The following is an 18,826-nucleotide window of genomic DNA, read 5'->3' as shown; positions in this document are numbered from 1 at the left end:
TGACAGAAAGAGCAATGATGGGTAAGAGGGATGATAGCATGAAGAAAAGTTCCTGTATCCCTGGAAGTTACTCAAAGACAGTACAGGTGAGATGACAGAAAGAGCAATGATGGGATGATAGCATGAAGAAAAGTTCCTGTCAATAACAAGCCGTGATGTTTCTTCCTGTTGTCACTTGTAGCTTCTCCCCTCTTACATACACACAAAGGGGAAAATTCAAGGCGGCTTTTAGGGTAGTTTCTTTGCATAGTAAATCTTACTGTATGATGTAAAAAAACAAAAATAAAAAAAGACGACAAGTCTATCCAATGAAGTTAAAAAAGGTTATGCTAATGCACACTGCCCTGTCATACACCAAAAAGATATACAGACATACCTTTAATACATACATCTTCCTGAGCCTGTTCTACACAGCTGCCCAGCCCGGGTATTACAGCCAATGCCCGATGTGCCAAAGAAAGAACACAGCCTGTATTCTGCCGCCAAACCTGGGGGGCAGGGACAGGACTACTTTCCTTGCTAATACTCTGCTCTAGTATCACAGCACTCTGGCTTGAAAGGAGTAGTTCTAATTATACATGCATCTTAAGGAATTGCTACAACTGTAAGTTCAATAGTGAACAAAACCTTAGCAATAAAAACAACCATACAAACAAAAACATAGCACAAGCACAGGTAACCATCCAGTAACTACTATAGATGATGCCGACTTCTTCACCAGTTTTAGTTGGCATAACCGGAAACATAGCCAACGCTTTACCACAAAGGCTATACCACTAACTACCTCTAGATGGCGCACTTAGCTGAGGATTCTCTGAAAGTCTATTTATTTGTATACATTACAAGGTGTTGCATTCCATTCGAAAGAGGAAAAAAGACACTTACATTCGTCACAGCTCATTGGTTAAAGGTAAGTCCACATGTACTGGACTTTTTTGTTGCAGATTTTGCCGCCAATGTCACTCTGTACTGAAAAGAGTGAAATCCACATTGAAAATGCACGCACTATGGATTTTCAAATCCGCAGTATGCTTATATTTCCACTTAGGGTTTGGAAAACCCAATCCTCACGTATTCTATAGTAAATTTGCGACAATCCTTCCAACACATCTGAACACACCATAGGTAAACTTCCTAATGCCATTTTATACTGTAGCTGCCGTGCACCAATCTCTGCACATACAGACGGCCCCAAATATGTTCGGCCCGTGTGAAGCACCATTCATTTCCCAAATCTGTCATACATGTTCCAAATCATATCGCATGTCACAGCACATTTTTTTCTGGTTCCGTTATACAAGGAAGCCACGGCTCAGAGTCTAAATCCCCCAAAAAAGATTAAAATAAATAAATAAAAAAAAAGACTTCCTAAAGCTTTTGCAGATGACTTGCTAGAATTGGCATCATCTGAATGGTGTATATAAAAAACAGCATAAAAGGAAAGTGCCAGAGAAATGGATGTGCTGAATATCTTTCAGGCTTAAAATTATCTTTTATTGCTCCAATGCATCAAACATAAAAATTATTTTTTATAAAATGAAGCACTTTTTGCAAATAGTCTTGATTCATCCATCTGTACCCTGCTTATAGCGAACCAGAAAAGAAGCTGTACTTCCAAGTTTCATACTTGGCTGCAAAATGTCAACGAGTCCGCAAAACAAAAACGGACACAACACAGACGTCATCTGGATTTTGTAGACCCATACCCATCCCAATCCCCTGCTAATCAGGTGCCCACGCTTCTCTGTTCCCCGGCTCCAGCAGTAATAGCCCCAGAGGTCGCACTACATTTTTTCCAGAAAAGTAAAAATACTCCTCTTTTTTAGGAGTTTTTTTTTACCCGAGGAGTAGTACGAAAGTTGCAGTAATACAAATACATAATACGTAGGCTTACACTTGCCCACATCTGTGTTGGAGGCTCCGTCCAGGGCGTCTGTCACAGATTCTGTCAAAGAGACAGGACAAAAAAGCCTCACATGTAGGATTATTATTTTTTTGCCTAATAAAAAGACAAGATCCTGAACGGACTTCATTATAGTCAATGGAGACTGCTCAGCTCCGTTCCTGTCACTTAGGTGCCCGATCCAGCACTTCCGTTATTTTTGTTGTTCTGCTCATCTAACAGAGCAGAACAACAAAAATAAATAGTGGCGGTGTGAACGCGCCCTCCCGTCAGCTTCTCCAACATACAGTCCCATGTAAATAACATCATTCACCTCTCTCCAAGATAGGGTTAATAAGCCCCTGGGGGGGGGGGGAAGGTTGTCTTGAGCAAATGCACAGCAGGTTATTATAGCCAGGTGGAAAAGTACAGGGAAGATCCGCTATATTGGACTGTACTTTATCGCTTCGCTATAATAGCCAGCGGTGCATTCACTCCAGACTCTAGACCCTACTGCATAGGCGGTCTTCACTGTTAACTGTAAGGAAGCAGGGGGCCAATTAGTCTCTCCATGTGGCCATACCCTAATACAACTCTGTACACCTGGGGGGGGTTGCATGGTGCCACCTATATATTTGTACTATTTATTTATTTTTTCACTGCGCTGATGAATGGCAGGAAAAGACTAAGGCGTATTGGTACGCCTGGACTTTTTCCAGGGAGTAAAATGGCCTGAACAAGTGTCTATGACGCTTGTACAGGAGTTATTGCGACCTCTGAATGGCCCAGATTTACTAAGCCTGCAGATGGTGTAGACACACAGAGACCAGATTTATCACAGGGGCTCAGGCTGGATGATATCAGGGACAGACACTTTTCTCTGACTCTACACCAACTATTGGTTGGCTGCTTTAAGACAGATTTTTTACAGCAGAATTGCACTGAAATTTTGGCACAAAATGGAGCATCTTTAAAGTGTGAAGATGTCGTTTCTGATCACTTAGACTACATTTTGTGTTATATGTTTTCTAATGGAAAATTTAAAAAGGTTTAAAATTAATGATGTAACATGTAGAAAGCCGAGTACATTTTCAAACAAAATATGAAAGGGTGTGAAGCGCAAAATACAACACTGGGTATCAGTGGTGGGTAGATCTCTGAATAAATGTGATATTAACAGTGTTGAGTTTTAGTATTCACTTTTAAAATAAGATCAAAATAAAATTTATGGTTTATATCACAGAAGATTTCAACAAAGGAAAATATATCAAAACAAACGTGTTTTCCCTTCTACACCACAATGTGTTACAAGTACACAGATATTATAAAACTAACAGGAAGCGATATATGTTACATTGTTATCACGTGACAAAGGCCATCCAAGACCATTGAAAAAATATTGATAGCCATTGTTTATTTAAAGTGTCGAGAATGAAGATGAAGATCACCATGAAGTGTAAATTGCTAAATATATCAGTTTGTTTAGTATTTTTGATTGGGTATTTTATAGAGTTGAGCTCAATATACAGACAATTACATAAGATATGGAATTTAGACAGCGGACCTTTACGGCTCCATTCTGGAATATATGGAACTGTTCAAGTCTTCCCTAAGAGCAGGCTATGGTTTAGTTAGGCTGCGTTCATACCTGAGCGTTCGGGATGGAGCGCTCTTTATGCGCGTTTACAAATGCGGCTCCGGAACAAGCGAACGCCCATTGTCGCGCGCTCCCGGAAGTCTATGTACGGAAACGAGCGACAAGACACCCCAAAGAAGCTCCTGTACTTCTTGGGGCGTCGGGCGTTTTACAGAGCGATCGTACGCACTGTAAAACGCTCAGGTGAGAACCATTCCCATAGGGAATCATTGGTTCTTGCCTGTTGAGCGTTTTACAGCGCGTAGGAACGCGCTGTAAAACGCTCAGGTCTGAACCCAGCCTCAAGAATCTCTCTTTAAAGAGTATCCAAACCTCAAGTCTTGCTCTTATCAGCAAAACAATCTTAGGCCCCGCTCCCTATGCGCAAAGCCCCCCCGCCCCCTTGTTGAGTACGTTGGGGAAAAAATAAAAAAAAAATAAAAAAAAAAACACACAACACGTAAAAAACATACATGTGCCCCCTTTTTTTTGGGGGCGTGGGTACAGTAGTAAATCTGGGCCAATGTGTTGACAGAACATGTGACTACAATGGCCACAGAGGTGACCTTAATGGTAATTGCCTGCAGCAACACATCATACATCACTGCTAGGGGCCAATGAACAGAGGCCGTGGAGGGACTCGGGCAGCATTGCTCAGCCTGGTTCAGACTGGACCAAACATAGATGGTCCATATGTGCCACGTTTTCCCATAGACAACACAGGCAAATATAGAACATGCTGAGATTTTCTCAGCAGACTGATGGTCTGTGTGTAAAATCACTCATGTGATAACACCAATCTGATTAAATGTTTAATGATAGGGATGGGGGAAAGAGTCATTCCCCATGAAAACCGGAAATGTACAGCCAGAGGGAACCCTGAGCACAAGAAGGCTCAGGAAAAACGCGACAAGTCACAAACCCTGGAAATACGAGTGGAGACCTACTCGCCTGAAAGATATTGGAGTAGAGAAGAGAAGTCTCTGAACAGCCAAAGGAGGAAGCGTTCCCATACAGAGGGAAAGCAGCATTCCCCTAATGGTCAATATGAAGCTAAATTGCTCTCTAGAGCAACCAGCTCCCAGGAATTGGGACATGAAAATGAGGAATAGAAAGTGAGGCTGTGAAACCAAGCAGAAAGAGTGTTAATACCCCATCAACAAATAGGGTACGTCCTATGGTCGAACAACACACCTAGTATAATAGCTGACAACCAGCCCAAGGTGGAGGAATGTGGTTGCTTGGTGCATATCAGGGCCAAGAGGTCTTGTTAGATAGATAATGCATCATGCAACGAAGAAAAACCAATGCCCAATATAGGGGCAATGAGAGCCCTGCACACACCACTAATGAAGGTGCTAACAAGAGGGCTTTTTGCACACAGGAAGTGTGACCGAGACAGTGTCCCGCACACACCCAAATACAGCAGAAAATGAAAGGCATAAAGAGAGGCCCTGGTGCAGGGATACCGCACAGGCTGTCAGACATTGCAGCCATACCTCATTTAGGTTGTACACATGAGCTATTTAGTGCCGTCTCCTGCAGAAATGCATAGCATTAGCAGTGGATGTGCGATACATTTCTTTTTTTCTCCCTTTATCTATTGCAGCCAGCACTGCCATAGATAATTCTCCTAAAGGAGCAAGGCATAACTGCGGGAGTCTAACGGACACAGAACTCCGCAATTGTGTACTCACAATGCAGGGATTCCCGCTGGTACAACTACTCCAGGTACATACTGCACGCAACTGGGACAGTTGACAGATACAAACACCCAGAGATGGTACAAGTACACCACTGGAAGGGGAAGGAGATGGGTTTCCAGGAGTATACTGGAACAGGAAGGAGGGATGAAGGGATGAATACCGAGTTAGGGATGGTACCATGAAGAAAGAGCAACATGATGCCCAGCCCACAGTAAAACTAGAAAGGGCCATGCAAGAGATGGTAGACCACAGTTTGCACGAACAGGGCACAGGGCTGGAGATAGTCCAAAAACTCACCTGATGAGGGAGTAAAACTGCTACGTAGTGCACACTAGAACCAGAATAGTGTCATGGCGACAGTAACTGGAGAAGGTACGGATCCAGTAAAGTGTGTCAAATAGAGCCCCTGCATAAAGCAGTTACCCTGGCTGAAAATGGAGACCTGGCAACCAGGAAGGTCTGCCGGATACATAATTTAGAAGTGGTATGAGAGCCTCCCCAAGAAGGGGAAAGCGTACATACCTGAGGCACCATATAGGCGTGAAAAGGACCTGGCAAGGGCTTCACCCCACAGAGTCGGCAAACTGGCGTAACCCAGTAAATGGGAAGTACCTTTATAACCAGAGGAGTTCCACTAAAGAATTCACTAAAGGGGAAACCAACCACGGACAGGAGAGGTCTCTCAGTGGACCTTTGTCTCTGATGACCCAGATACTTCTGTATGGTGGAATAAAGCCCGGTGCTCTGCTCGGAGACAGAATCGGTGCAGAGGAATCCCCGATGAGGCAAAAGGTACCCTAGGTGATACCCTCAGAGCTAGTCCTGTTCTGTAGGAAAAAAAAGGAAGTAGAGCGGGTAAGGCCCAAACCCACGGCTCCCCAGCTGTCCAGCTGCCACAAAACCACAAACCCCACCATGCCCAGCCAGAGGCCGATAGGTGTAGGCAGTCTGGGCATGCTGGGAGCCGCAGCCCCACAACAGCCAGAGAGCCCCAGGCTGGCCACCGCCGATGTAGAGGATGAGCTGGACCTATGAGAGAGAGACCCTAGGCCGTATGGTTGCAGACAGGAGTCAGAGGTATCCCTCGAGACGGTGGAGAGACTGCAGACAACCTGGTTAGGAGAGGAGTCATTTGCAGCCTCAGATCTGTCCTGGGGGTGACCCGAGGAAACAGAAGAGGAGCAGGACCTAGTTGAGAGAACCCGAGGTAGATTGCGGGACCTGGTGTCTGAGCGTAAGCGTACCCAGTTAGGAGAGGAGACCCTGGGGGGGGGGGGGGGAGGCAGACATATTTGGGCAGGAAAGCGGTCCAATAACCACCATGGATTGGGAGGGTAGGGCTAGATTCCCTATGGCCTGGGACAGGGAAGGGGCCCAGTCAGGAGGGACCTACGCAGAAGAGGAAGCAGGGAGCCCTGAGGAAGCCTGGAGACCCTGAATAAAGTGAAACCCACCCCCTGGCCAAAGGAGGAGAACTAACCCTAGACTCTATGGGACAGGGACGCAGAGACTGTCCGGCGTCTTCAGCAGCAGCAGGGTCACCCCTTCGGCAATTTCGCCGACATGCCACTGCGGATGCAGTAATGGGAGACTGGGTGACCGGCGAGTACGCGCCCGCAGGGGGTACAGCTAAAGTGGATATCCACAATGAAGCCTCATCCTGCAGCAGGCAGAGACCTGCAGAAGAAAATAAAAAAGCAGCAAGACCTGTAAAAAAAAAACTGAGAAGGTCATGTCTGCCTCCTACGGACACTAGATTAAAACTGATTTGTTTAGCCTAGTGGCTGTGGAGAGGGTACAGCCCACCTGGTCGGAGCCAACACTTTTCTTTTGCTAGTGTCAGCCTCCTAGTGGCAGCTGGGCATATACCCATGGTGCTGTATCCCCCAATGCCATTAACGAGAAAAGTAGATTCTAAGCACACAGGGAAAGGTGCGCTTTAGGGAGGAAAAGTGTATTAAAAATACAAAAAACATTAAAGGGGTTGTCTGGGTTCAGAGCTGAACATCCCTCCATTTTCCCCCGGCAGCCCCCCTGACATGTGCATCGGAGCAGTTCATGCTCCAATGCTCTCCTTTGCCCTGCGCTAAATCTTGCAGGGCAAAGGCATTTTTTGGAGTTCCGGTGACAGTACCGGGGCTCTCTATGGGGCTGACAGGAACCACGGTGACAGTCACCGTCACTGATGGGCGGGATTTAGCTCTGCCCTAGCCAGTAAAACTGCTAGGGCAGAGCTAAAGCCCGCCCCTCAGAGCCGGTGAGGTGACCGAACACACTGCTGGGCAGAAGTTACCACCCGGCAGTGTGTTATTGAAAACAAAATAGCCCGTGCCCTGCGCGATCTAGCGCAGGGCAAGGGAGCGCATCGGAGCATGAGATGCTCCGATGCTAGCCTCGGGGGGGCGCTGTCTAGGTGAAAATAAGGGTATGTCCGGGTTCAGCTCTGAACCCGGACAACCCCTTTAATAAAGTATACCACAAAAACTGTTATTAGGGCATTTGGGACTTGCTAACAAAAATGTATTCAAAAGTTTAGTTACTCTTTAATTGAAGGGACGCCGAGAAGCTCATTTGCATCTTTTTTAAAATCAGCAATGATAACACATATGAACATGGGACCAACACAGATGCCTTCAGCTGCCAAGTGCACATGTAACAGGTCAGCCAGTGTCATAGGTACAAAGCTGCTGACAGATGCCCTTTAATAGACACTGGTTACATCTTGCGGCAGCAGACTTTTTACTGTGACTGGAATATGAAATGCCAGTGTTTAGTAAATGAGCCCCATCTGCATATTGTTCCTCTCCAACATCTACGCCCAGAACTGCCACGTATTGTTTCCGGATTTAGAACAGGTTAACCTGACCTTACAAGTCTTGTAAGTTTATGTATGTAAATACTCAGAGATAATTCTCTGACAGTAGTGACTAAGTAGTGTGACAACATGGGCAAACATGCAGCCAATCCTGGAAAATTACTTTCTACATTTACTTTCTTGTAAGGCTACTTTCACACTCGCGTTTGGTGCGGATCCGTTCAGATAATACAACAGCATGCATCCGTTCAGAACAGATCCGGTTGTATTATCTTTAACATAGCCAAAACGGATCCGTCTTGAACACCACTGAAAATCAATGGGGGACGGATCAGTTTTCTATTGTGCCAGATTGTGTCATAGAAAACGGATCTGATCCCATTGACTTACATTGTGTGTGAGAACGGATCTGTTTGGCTCAGTTTCGTCAGACGGACACCAAAACGCTGCAAGGAGATGGAACGGAGGCAAACTGGTGCATTCTGAGCGGATCCTTATCTATTCAGAATGCATTAGGGCAAAACTGATCCGTTTTGGACCGCTTGTGAGAGCCCTGAACGGATCTCCCAAACGGAAAGCCAAAAAGCCAGTGTGAAAGTAGCCATTTCACACTGGCGTTTTGGCTTTCCGTTTGTGAGAAACATTTTGCTGAAATGGCACATCCAGCTAAGGCAATCTAGGTTTATTAATATCAGCTTAGGCTACTTTCACACTAGTGTTTTTACAGGATCCGGCAGGGTTCAGCAAAAACGCTTCCGTTACTGATAATACAACCATCTGCATCCGGTATGAATGGATCCGGTTGTATTATCTTTAACATCCATCATTAACTCCATTGAAAGCCCATTGACTTGCATTGGGGGTCATAACGGACCCATTTTGATCAGTTTCCCAGGACGGAAAGCAAAATACATGCTGCGGTTTGCTCTCCGGTCTGGGAACACAACTAAACGGAACGGAATGCATTTTGAAGCATTCCATTCTGTTCAGTTTTGTCCCCATTGATTTGAAGAGTTTTTTTTCCGGTATTGAGCCCCTATGACGGATCTAAATACCGGAAAACTAGTGTGAAAGTAGCCTTAGGTGGAGCGCAGTTAACAGGTTGTTCCCAAAGCTCCAAAACCTCATTTGGCTGATGTCACACACAGATTTCTTTTAGCGCTTTTGAGGATTTTGGTGGATTTTTTTGCTATTTTATATATGTAAAATATTAAAGGGAGTCATATCCACGGTTCAAGCCCACCACTGCTCCTCTCCTGCTGGTGGGCACAGCCACCGCCTTGCTTAACCTCTCCATAGCTCCAGCAGTCTGGTCCCACCTGTATCCCTCTCTTCCGGTCCGGTGATCACCCTTGCTGGCTAAGGTCTGTTTCTTGCCTACAACGCCTCTCACTGTTCGTAGGGTGCAAACTGTCTCCAGCTGCATCCTAATTTTTCCAGCCAATGGTTGGCTACTTTGCGGTACTTACGGCACTTTCCCTATGGGAAGATACTTGTGCAAGAGGTCCTAGTAAGTATGCTAATGTCCTGCTCACGTGTGCACGTATTACGTACCGACTTCTGCCTGACTACTGGATCTGACCTGACTCTTAGGCCTCTTGCACACAAACTTTTTTTTTTCCCCCGTTTACGCTCCGGCTTTTGCATTACGTATATGGTACCATTCATTTCAATGGGTCCGCAAAAAAAAAAAAACACACGGAATGTACGCCGTATGCATTCCGTTTTTCCGTTTCGTTCAAGGATAGAACATGTCCTATTATTGTCTGCATAACGGACAAGGATAGTACTGTTCTATCAGGAGCCAGCTGTTCCGTTCCGGAAAAAAAAACGGAATGCATACGGATGTCATCCGTATTTTTTGCAGATCAGTTTTTTGCGGACCGCAAAATACTGAAAAATTCATACAGTCGTGTGCAAGAGGCCTTAGACTACATTCACGTTACAATAATACAACCGCATGCATCCGTCATGAACGGATCCGGTTGTATTATGTCTTCTATAGCCAAGACGGATCCGTCTTGAACACCATTGAAAGTCAATGGAGGACGGATCCGTTTTCTATTGTGCCAGATTGTGTCAGAGAAAACTGATCCGTCCCCATTGACTTACATTGTGTGACAGGACGGATCCGGGACATCATGGCAATCTGGATGGCATGGAGGGGCTGATGATCTGATGGCACTGGGGGACATGGCAATGGATGGCATGGGGGTCTGGCTCTGATTGCACTGCAGCAAGTGAGGGTGTAATCATGGTGGCAGGCGGTCAGATTTCAGGCTTGCGGCATGGGGGGGGGGGGGACTGATCTGAGGGCAAGGCTGACTGACTTGGGGTGGGGGCTTATCTGTGGCTGAGATCTGTGATAGGCTGATTTGGGGGGGGGGGCGGGTGTACTTTGATCTGATGATCCATGTTCTGATGAAAACCAGATGTAATAATATAATTATTGTTTTTATAAAGCAATACGCTATTTTAAGAAGGTTTTTCTTATTAGATTACTCGAGTAATTGTAAAAAATAAATCGATAGAATACTCGATTACTAAAATATTCGTTTACTGCAGCACTATTCCGTTCAGAATGAGTTAGGGCAAAACTGATCCTGAACGGATCTTACAAACGGAAAGCCAAAACGCGAGTAGCAAGTAGCCTTACCTGTTCTCCATACTGACCCTAAGCTGCCTGCCTTGGACTGTTTATTGGTCTGCACGTACTCTACCTGCCCTGACCTCGACCTGTCCGAGTACAGTTTTGCCTGATCCCAGGGTGCTCTGCACTGCTGCCTCTCCAACAAGAGTCAAAGGGGTTATCCAGGAAATGATAATGATGACCTGTGCTCAGGATATGTTATTATCATCATCACATCAGTAGGGATCAGAGTCCCGGCACCCCGATTGATCAGCTGTTTCAGGGAGCTCTGGTGAGCGCGATGGGCTCCCGGCAGCTTACCAAGCACAGGGCCGTACATTGTATAGCAACCAATGTAGTGTGACATCACTTGGCCTAGGAAGGGGACACAGCGCTCACCACTGTGTGCTGTGTTTCTTAATGACATTTTTTTGTACAGTATTTTTTGCACCAATGTATGTCCCATATACTGCCCTACAATCAAAGTGGCATTACAGGGGGTACTTACTTTCCTATAAAATAAAACATACGGCATACAAAAAATTTCATGGAAAAATGTCAGCCAGTAAAACACACAATGAGGTCATTTATCAAGACCGCCACCCTAGGTAAAGCACCCAAATATACACAGTACCAGTAAACTCTTTTTGCATAGAAGGCCTTATGCACACGACCGTATTTTGGTGTGAAAACCATGGACCGGCGACATACAGCTGCCTTCTTTGTGCATTCCACATTCTTCTCACTCCCATCAACAGAAATGACTATACTAGTCCGCAATGCAGGCCAGAATACGTGTTCTACGGTTTGCAGAACGGGCACCTGGATCCCCAAACAATATGGATGTGTGCACGGCACCATAGAAATGAATGGGTCAGTGTGCTAGCCGCAGATAATGCAGATATCACGCGGCTGTGTTCAGGAGACCTACGGGTTAGACCAGACACAGTGGCCGCAGTGTTTGGCCAGCTGCATGGTTTGGTTTTTATGCAGTCTTTGAAGTCAAAGTCAGGAGTGGATTCAAAAACAGAAGACTCAATTTTTCCTTCATTCATGTCCTCCGTTTAGGATCCATTCCTGGCTTTGGCTTCAAAAACCGCATACATAAAAAAATAAAACCTGAACCTGGAAACCTAGCTTCAAGTACAAAAGTTTGGGAATGCTCACCAGCTAGCTGGACATCACAGAGGCATATTTCTTGTCTGACGTCAGTGCGTCATCGCGATAAATTACACACAATTATTATCGTACTAATAGTCACAGTAAATCTAAAAATGTGTGATATATTCTTAAGATGTCAACTAAAAATCACAAGCGAACATACACCTGCATGATCATACCATAACCAACACCATTTTGATCCCAATAAATTAAAGGGGTTGTCTGGGATAATGATACTGATGGCCTATCCTTAGGATAGGTCACCAATATCAGATTGATGGGGGTCTGACTCCCAGCACCGCAGGCCCATCAGTTGTTTGAAAAGGCCGCAGCCTCCTCCCAGGTTACCAAGCAGAGCACCGTATATTATATAGTAAATATAGCATTAGTTCATATATTCTACGTTTGCAGAGTGCTGTTGCATTGTGTTTGCTTTTTCTTTTGTAGCTTTAGCCACTCACACCGGGGCATTTACTTCATTTTACAGGATGTTTTCTTTACCTCTACAAATGTCTGTGATATGGAGTTATGTTCACATTGATAAACTTGGCTTCCTATTACCACCAGCCAGCAGGTAATTTCAGCCCGCACCGTAGATGATCAGATATTGATGGCCAATCTTGAGGTAGTAAAATCCTTGATAACCCCTTTAAAAGGAGTTGTCACCATAACACACAATTTAGGTCAAAAGTATCTGATCACATGGACTCTCACCAGTTGTAAAAACGGATATTGAAATAAGAGCCTTCTTGTGTTCTAACGATTCCATGACCCAAGAAGAAGCGTTACCTAGATTGTGGTATATTAACCCTGTGAATGCTAGCAGTTATAGAGAGTACTTAAAACTACGTGCCTCGTCAGCCTGATATGACGAGTGGTGGCAGCCAAGACTGATTCGTTTCGGATGACGGAGTGCTGACAGAGGGGAGGTCCAGTGGAACCCTGCAGGCTCCCATCCTGAACCTAAGTCCCTGATCCTAACCCCCAATGCAAAACAGACAAGAATAGGGCATGTTCTAGCTTTTTTTTATGGGGCTGTGGAACAGACGTACAAATGACGACCACACAGTGCGATGTCCGCCTTTTTTTTTGCGGCCCCATTGAAATAAAAGAGTCCGCATCTGATCTGCAAAAAAATGTGGACCAGATGCAGAGCAAAAATAATGTTGTATGACTGGGGTCACGTTCACATCCACGTTCGGATCTGGCATTGCTGGATTCTACAGATAACCACCGGATCCCTATTGACTATTATGGGGCCTGGGGGTGATCCATTGACTTTCCCGCATAAATGCCAGGTATCAGCTGGAAACATACCACTGCAGGTCAGCTTCTGTCCGGCTGACAGCCAGCATTTATGCTACAACAGCCCGGCGGATCAGCAATTTAGGTGACACCGTGTCTGCTAGACTGATGTCTAAAACTAAAATCTGATGCACAACAGCAATCTACGTGGACAATATGGATGGGGTGTACGCTGTGCCCAACTGAAAAGGCCTGCGGGTCAGGCGTGATCAGTATACGGCCACTATCGCCAACAAATGGCTCCATAACTGTACCTGATCAACAACGGTAGGGGGCTAAGGATATATTCACATGTAGTAGTTGGGGTTAAAACTGCATCAAGACCGCATTTGAAAAGAAATGCATGCTTTGTTTTCCATGTGGTTGCAGTTTTTACAGGCGAATCACATTTATTTACCATGTTTCACGTGTAAAAGCCGCGACCACATTGAAAACTGCAGCAAAAAGCCATGTATGTTTTCCAATACAGTTTTGATGTAGCTTTAACCGCAGCTCAAACACTACACATGAACGCACCTAAGGGTGCTAGCACATTTAGGTTTATAATGGCGTTTTTGTGCCCCTTTGTGCATTGCTGCATCTGTGATTATGGTGTGTATTTTGCTGTAAAACGTCTGCTCTAGAAGTTACCTGAAGGTCTATGCTACTGCCATTTTGGTTAGTTAGGTGGCAGTAGCATGGAACAATGCGGCATGCTGAAGCTCTTGGCATTTTGACATCTCTTCTACAGGGAAATCTGGTCCACAAATCATTTTGGGAAAAAAAATAAAAAAATAAAAATGCCACTAAAAAGCACCATAAAAACCACATGCAGTATGGAAAAAACAGCAAGCAGATTTTATGGAATATCCGGTTACTACCTGTTGAGAGGACAGGAGGGAGGATTTGCTGTGAGCACACAGAGAAGGTGGGCTGCTGAGATTGCTATGGAAGTAGGGGGTGCGAGACTTACTAATGTATCTGCTCCAAAAATCTGCCTAAAAAAAGGGTCCGTCTGCATCAGATTTATCCTCCAGCCTGAGCCCCTACTAGACAGTCTGTCTACGCCATCTACAGGATTAGTAAATCTGGGTGCCAGGATTAGTGTAGGGTGCCATTGATCACACAGGGTGGTGATAGTGCTGCAGGGGGCTCGCTCTGAATAGTTATGAAACAATTGTGAAAATAAGAACACACGGCTCTATCCTTACAAAAGGGAATTAGTTGCAGAACCAGTTCCTATAAAAAAAAACGTAGTTATCTCTGTTACTGGGGTGTTTTTCTAAAATCTAGGCGTTTAAATGTCAAACATGTTCTCAACCACCGGCGCATCTCTTTGCTGAATGACTACATTGAGGCTCTCAGGTTACTGGGGCAGGAAGTGATGACATGGCACGGACCTCATCGGGAAATGCTAATTCACTCTTGGCTCCTGTATCTACAAGGCAGTTATCACATTCTGCAGCTGCAAAGTGTGCGATGGATGCTAATCAGGGCACCTTACGGTATACCTGGCTGAGAGACATTCCTGCTCGTTAGCGGAGGGGACAAGCAGCGATCTCCTGCACAGTATCGGGAGGAGCAATCACCAATACCATTGCTCGTCCTCATACTGACTCGTGGTAGATGCTGGTTACACGATCTGCTGCGGGCAAACAATTTGTGTGACCGCCCAAATGATCTATTACCCGTTCATCGGATAATCGGCGTTACATTTACACCGCCTGATAATATCTAACTAGTGTTTTTACGAACGTTCGTTAGTGACGATCTGGAGAATTCTTGGCTCGTGTAAAGAGCCCTTTAGTTTGCAGGTTTACCCTGTTCTCAGGATAGGGCATAACTAACTGATCGCTGGGGGTCTGACCGCTGGGACCCCCACTGATCCAGAGAACAGGGTACGGTTCCCCCGATCTGATAGAGTGGCAGGTTGGGCACGTGCTGGAACCGCTGGAAATAGCCGAGTGCTGTACTAGGCTATCGCCGACAGTCCCTTACGCTGGGTTCAGACCTGAGCGTTCGCGATGGAGCGCTCTGTATGCGCGATTGTATGGGCGTTTGCAATCGCGCATACAGAGACAAGCGAACACCTATTGTCGCGCGTTCCCGCTGAAGTCTATGTATGGGAACACGCGACAAGACGCCCTAAAGAAGCTCATGTACTTCTTGGGGCGTCGGGCGTTTTACAGCACGATCGTACACGCTGTAAAACGCTCAGGTGAGAACCATTTCCATAGGGAATCATTGGTTCTTGCCTGTTGAGCGTTTTACAGCGCGTAGGAACGCCTCAGAGAAGGCCTGGAGCAGCAGGACGTATGCCGCACGGAGAACCGCACCCCATTCTCGGGATCGGTGGGGGTCCCAGAGGTCGGACCCCCAGTGATCAATTAACTATTCCCTATCCTGTAGATAGGGGATAACTTGCAAAATTGGCGCAACCCCTTTAACTAGAACTGCTTCTTCTGGAAAACCACAATTACTATACCACATGTAGAAAAGGCTGAAAAATTTGGGAATAACATCCGTTTTGATAAACCTCGGTGCGTTTGGTTGGCACGTATCTAAAGCTTAAAGAGGCTGGCCAGTTTAGGCCCGTTTTGCGGACAAGGATAGGACATTTCTACAGAAGTGAAAAATAAAGGAAAAAGTGGCATGCAGTCTGCCAGGATCTGCGTTTTCCAGATCCACGATTTGCGGACCACAAAACACTCACGGCCGTGTGCCGGAGTCCTAAATGTGGGAATAGCAGCAATTTCATTTCTCTGGGTCGTCCTTGTTCTGGGAACCCTAAAGCAGTGTTTCCCAACTAGTGTGCCTCCAGCTGTTGCAAAACTACAACTCCCAGCATGCCCGCACAGCCAAAGGCTGTCCAGGCATGCTGGGAGTTGTAGTTTTGCAACAGCTGGAGGCACACTGGTTGGGAAACACTGCCCTAAAGAACAGTAAGGGCTCATGCACACGGCAGTTACCCGGCCGTACCCGTATTGCGGCTCGCAAACAGTGGGTCCGCAATATGCGGGCACCGGCGGCCGTGTGCTCCCTGCATCACGGATGCTTCTGTGGAGTTTCTCCCCGTGCCTCCGCACTGCAAAATAAATAGAACTATTTTTTGGGCGGTGCGGACAGATCATGGACCCATTCAAGTTGAATGTGTCTGGGTCCATCTGCGAAAATGGCACGAATGTTGCCGGTGCATATGCCCTAACTCATAATGTAGTGGCAGACGCCTTCTAGGAACTTACCCCCTCCATGCACAAGCATGCTTCGGCCAGTCCCGCCAAAATCTAGTGCACATAGTGAACTGAAATCAAGAGGTCAGGTGTGCTTCCTGAAGGGCTCTTACCTGTCCGGTGATCCCTGTGACGAGGGCCACTTTTCGCGACTTGCCGTTGTTTGAGGGGGACTTGGATCCGTTTCCCAGGTTGAGGGCCATGCTGTCGGTGGTGGTCTGCTGGTAGAGGAGATGGCTGGGTGCTCTCAGCGCAGGTCAGTCACACTGCAAGTAGAAGGAAGTGACAGGTAAGACAGGTTACACTGCAGCTGCCTTAAGATTCAAAGAGTAAAGGAGGGCGTGGAGGGGGTGGACCTCACCTCCGTCACAGGTGACACCCTTCTCCTCCTAGGAGACAGCAATTAGAGGGGGTGGGGTATAGGAAACATTACACAGCAGGTGCCATCAGATACCAACCACATCCTGATACGTGACATCAGGAAACACGCTGTGTAGCGATACAGTAGCACATATGGCGGAGGATGCATGTAACCACCTCCTATATAACGGGTGGGATCCCCTCTGTTCATGAGAGGGGGGGGCCTGGGCCCCCATTAATGAATGGAGCAGCAGCTCAAGCACATGCAGGCACACAGTATGGGATGCTAGGTGGTCCCATATCCACATGTAGCATCCTGAGCTTTTATTGAGTGTGTTGTATACAGTGCGGGCTACCATTACTGGGTGCAGCAGGGCGGTCGCCGGGCTGTCAGGCTTCAGCAGATGGAGAAGGGGACATCCGGCAGCGGCTGGTTCCCCTTCAATGCAGGCACCTCCTGACGTCGGAACGGTCACGTGACCGCGCAGTGTCACGTGATGCCGGTTTCTCGGCGGGCTCTTCCTGGCTGCTGTGAGGCGGCTTCTGGCGTTTATTATTATTACGCCGTATATTCTCAGGGGGGAACGGGTGAAATGGCGGCACTGGGGAGACGCGTGTGCGTATATGAATGGGGCTAGTGCTGTGGAAAGATAAGAAGTGCCGTGTGAGGGGTTGGGAAGGACTGCAGGTGAACATCTCATCGAGCTGCTGGCCTTTTGTTTTTTAGGACATACTGTTGGAAGCTCTTAAAGGGATTGTCCAAATGTATATGGGGCCACATGTGCTGCAATGGCCGATGACTAGCCACAGCGGTGTCCACAAGTGACACCTGGGCACACACAGCAGAGGGCCCCTCAGGCAAAGAATGTGCTTGCAGCGTTTTGGTGTCCGTCTGACAAACAGATCCGTCCTGGCACACAATGTAAAGGCTACTTTCACACCTGCGTCTGGTATCTGCACAGACGGATCCGCACCTATAACGCAAACGCTTGTATCCGTTCAGAACGGATCCGTCTGCATTACCACAAAAAAAAAAAAAAAATGTATTTATTTTTTGTTCATGATAATGCAAACGGCCAGGCGGACACCCGAACGCTGCCAGACTGATGCATACTGAGCGGATCCGCATCCACTCAGAATGCATTAGGGCTGTACAGATCCGTTCGGGGCAACTCGCAAGCAGAGCCCCGAACGGTAGTGTGAAAGTAGCCTAGTCAATGGGAGGTGGATCTGTTTTCAGTTGCACCATATTGTGTCAGTAAAAAACTGATCCGTCCCCATTGACTTACATTGTAAGTCAGGACGGCTCAGTTTCATCAGACGAACATCAAAACGCTGCAAGCAGCGTTTTGGTGTCCGCCTCCAGAGCGGAATGGAGGCTGATCGGAGGCAAACTGATGCATTCTGAACGGATCCTTATCCATTCAGAATGCATTAGGGCAAAACTGATCCGTTATGGGCCATTTGTGAGAGCCCTGAACGCATCTCACAAGCGGACCCAGAAATGCCAGTGTGAAAGTAGCCTTATCTGTAACATAGCCAAGATGGATCAGTCTTGAACACCATTGAAAGTCAATGGAGGATGGATCCATTTTCTATTGTGCCAGAGTGTGAAGCGCTCATCTCCCCCTGCCGCCAGTAAGAAGGGGCACCCTCCTGCACAGGTGGTATGTCCGCCCCTGAGTCTGTGAGCTCCTATGCCTAGTATTTGTCTCCTCACTGCCTGCAGCTACTCAGTAAAGCCTTTAGCCATGAGTCTGTGCAGCTAAAGGGGTTAAGAATCCAGGGAGAGAGCAGACGGCAGTGAAGGGGGCGTGGTCAGCACAGTGGTCTGGTGTACAGACACACATCTGCTCTTTCAGGAATGGGCACAAATCATCATCAGAGCAGGGAGAGAAGCTGACACCACAGGTCATGTGACCACTTGAGATAAAGTAAGTGAATTATAAAGTCCTTTCATTTGCCTAGTTAGAAACATAGAAAGAACAAAAAAATAACTCTGACAACCCCTTTAAACAGCTGATCGGTGGGGGTCTAGTGTGTCGGTCCCCCACCAATCAGATATTGATGACCCCCCCCCCCTCAACTGGTTACCTCCCCTCTGTACCCTTACTGAAAGCTAA

General features: G+C 46.6%; 1 protein-coding gene across 3 annotated transcripts in view; it reads right to left on the bottom strand.

Moving 5' to 3' along the window:
* The window catches only part of GMDS (GDP-mannose 4,6-dehydratase), a 481,024-nt gene extending 463,843 nt beyond the window's left edge, over positions 1-17,181 (bottom strand). The window contains exons 1-2 of one of the 3 annotated variants that reach the window (XM_044293287.1): positions 17,060-17,181; positions 16,457-16,609 (exon numbers count right to left, since the gene is read on the bottom strand). In XM_044293287.1, coding sequence (XP_044149222.1) covers positions 16,457-16,546 — 90 coding nt within the window. In that variant the 5' untranslated portion in view covers positions 16,547-16,609; positions 17,060-17,181. Of the gene's footprint in view, positions 1-16,456; positions 16,670-17,059 lie in introns of those variants that run through there. The other 2 variants (XM_044293288.1, XM_044293286.1) reach the window with 2 other exon arrangements.
* Positions 17,182-18,826: the final 1,645 nt, after the last annotated feature.

This window comes from Bufo gargarizans, chromosome 5 (genome assembly GCF_014858855.1).
Source record: "Bufo gargarizans isolate SCDJY-AF-19 chromosome 5, ASM1485885v1, whole genome shotgun sequence".
Classification (NCBI taxonomy): Eukaryota; Metazoa; Chordata; class Amphibia; order Anura; family Bufonidae; genus Bufo; species Bufo gargarizans.
The sequence above is the reverse complement of the archived record's forward strand: the minus strand, read 5'-3'. Positions and strand labels throughout refer to the sequence as shown.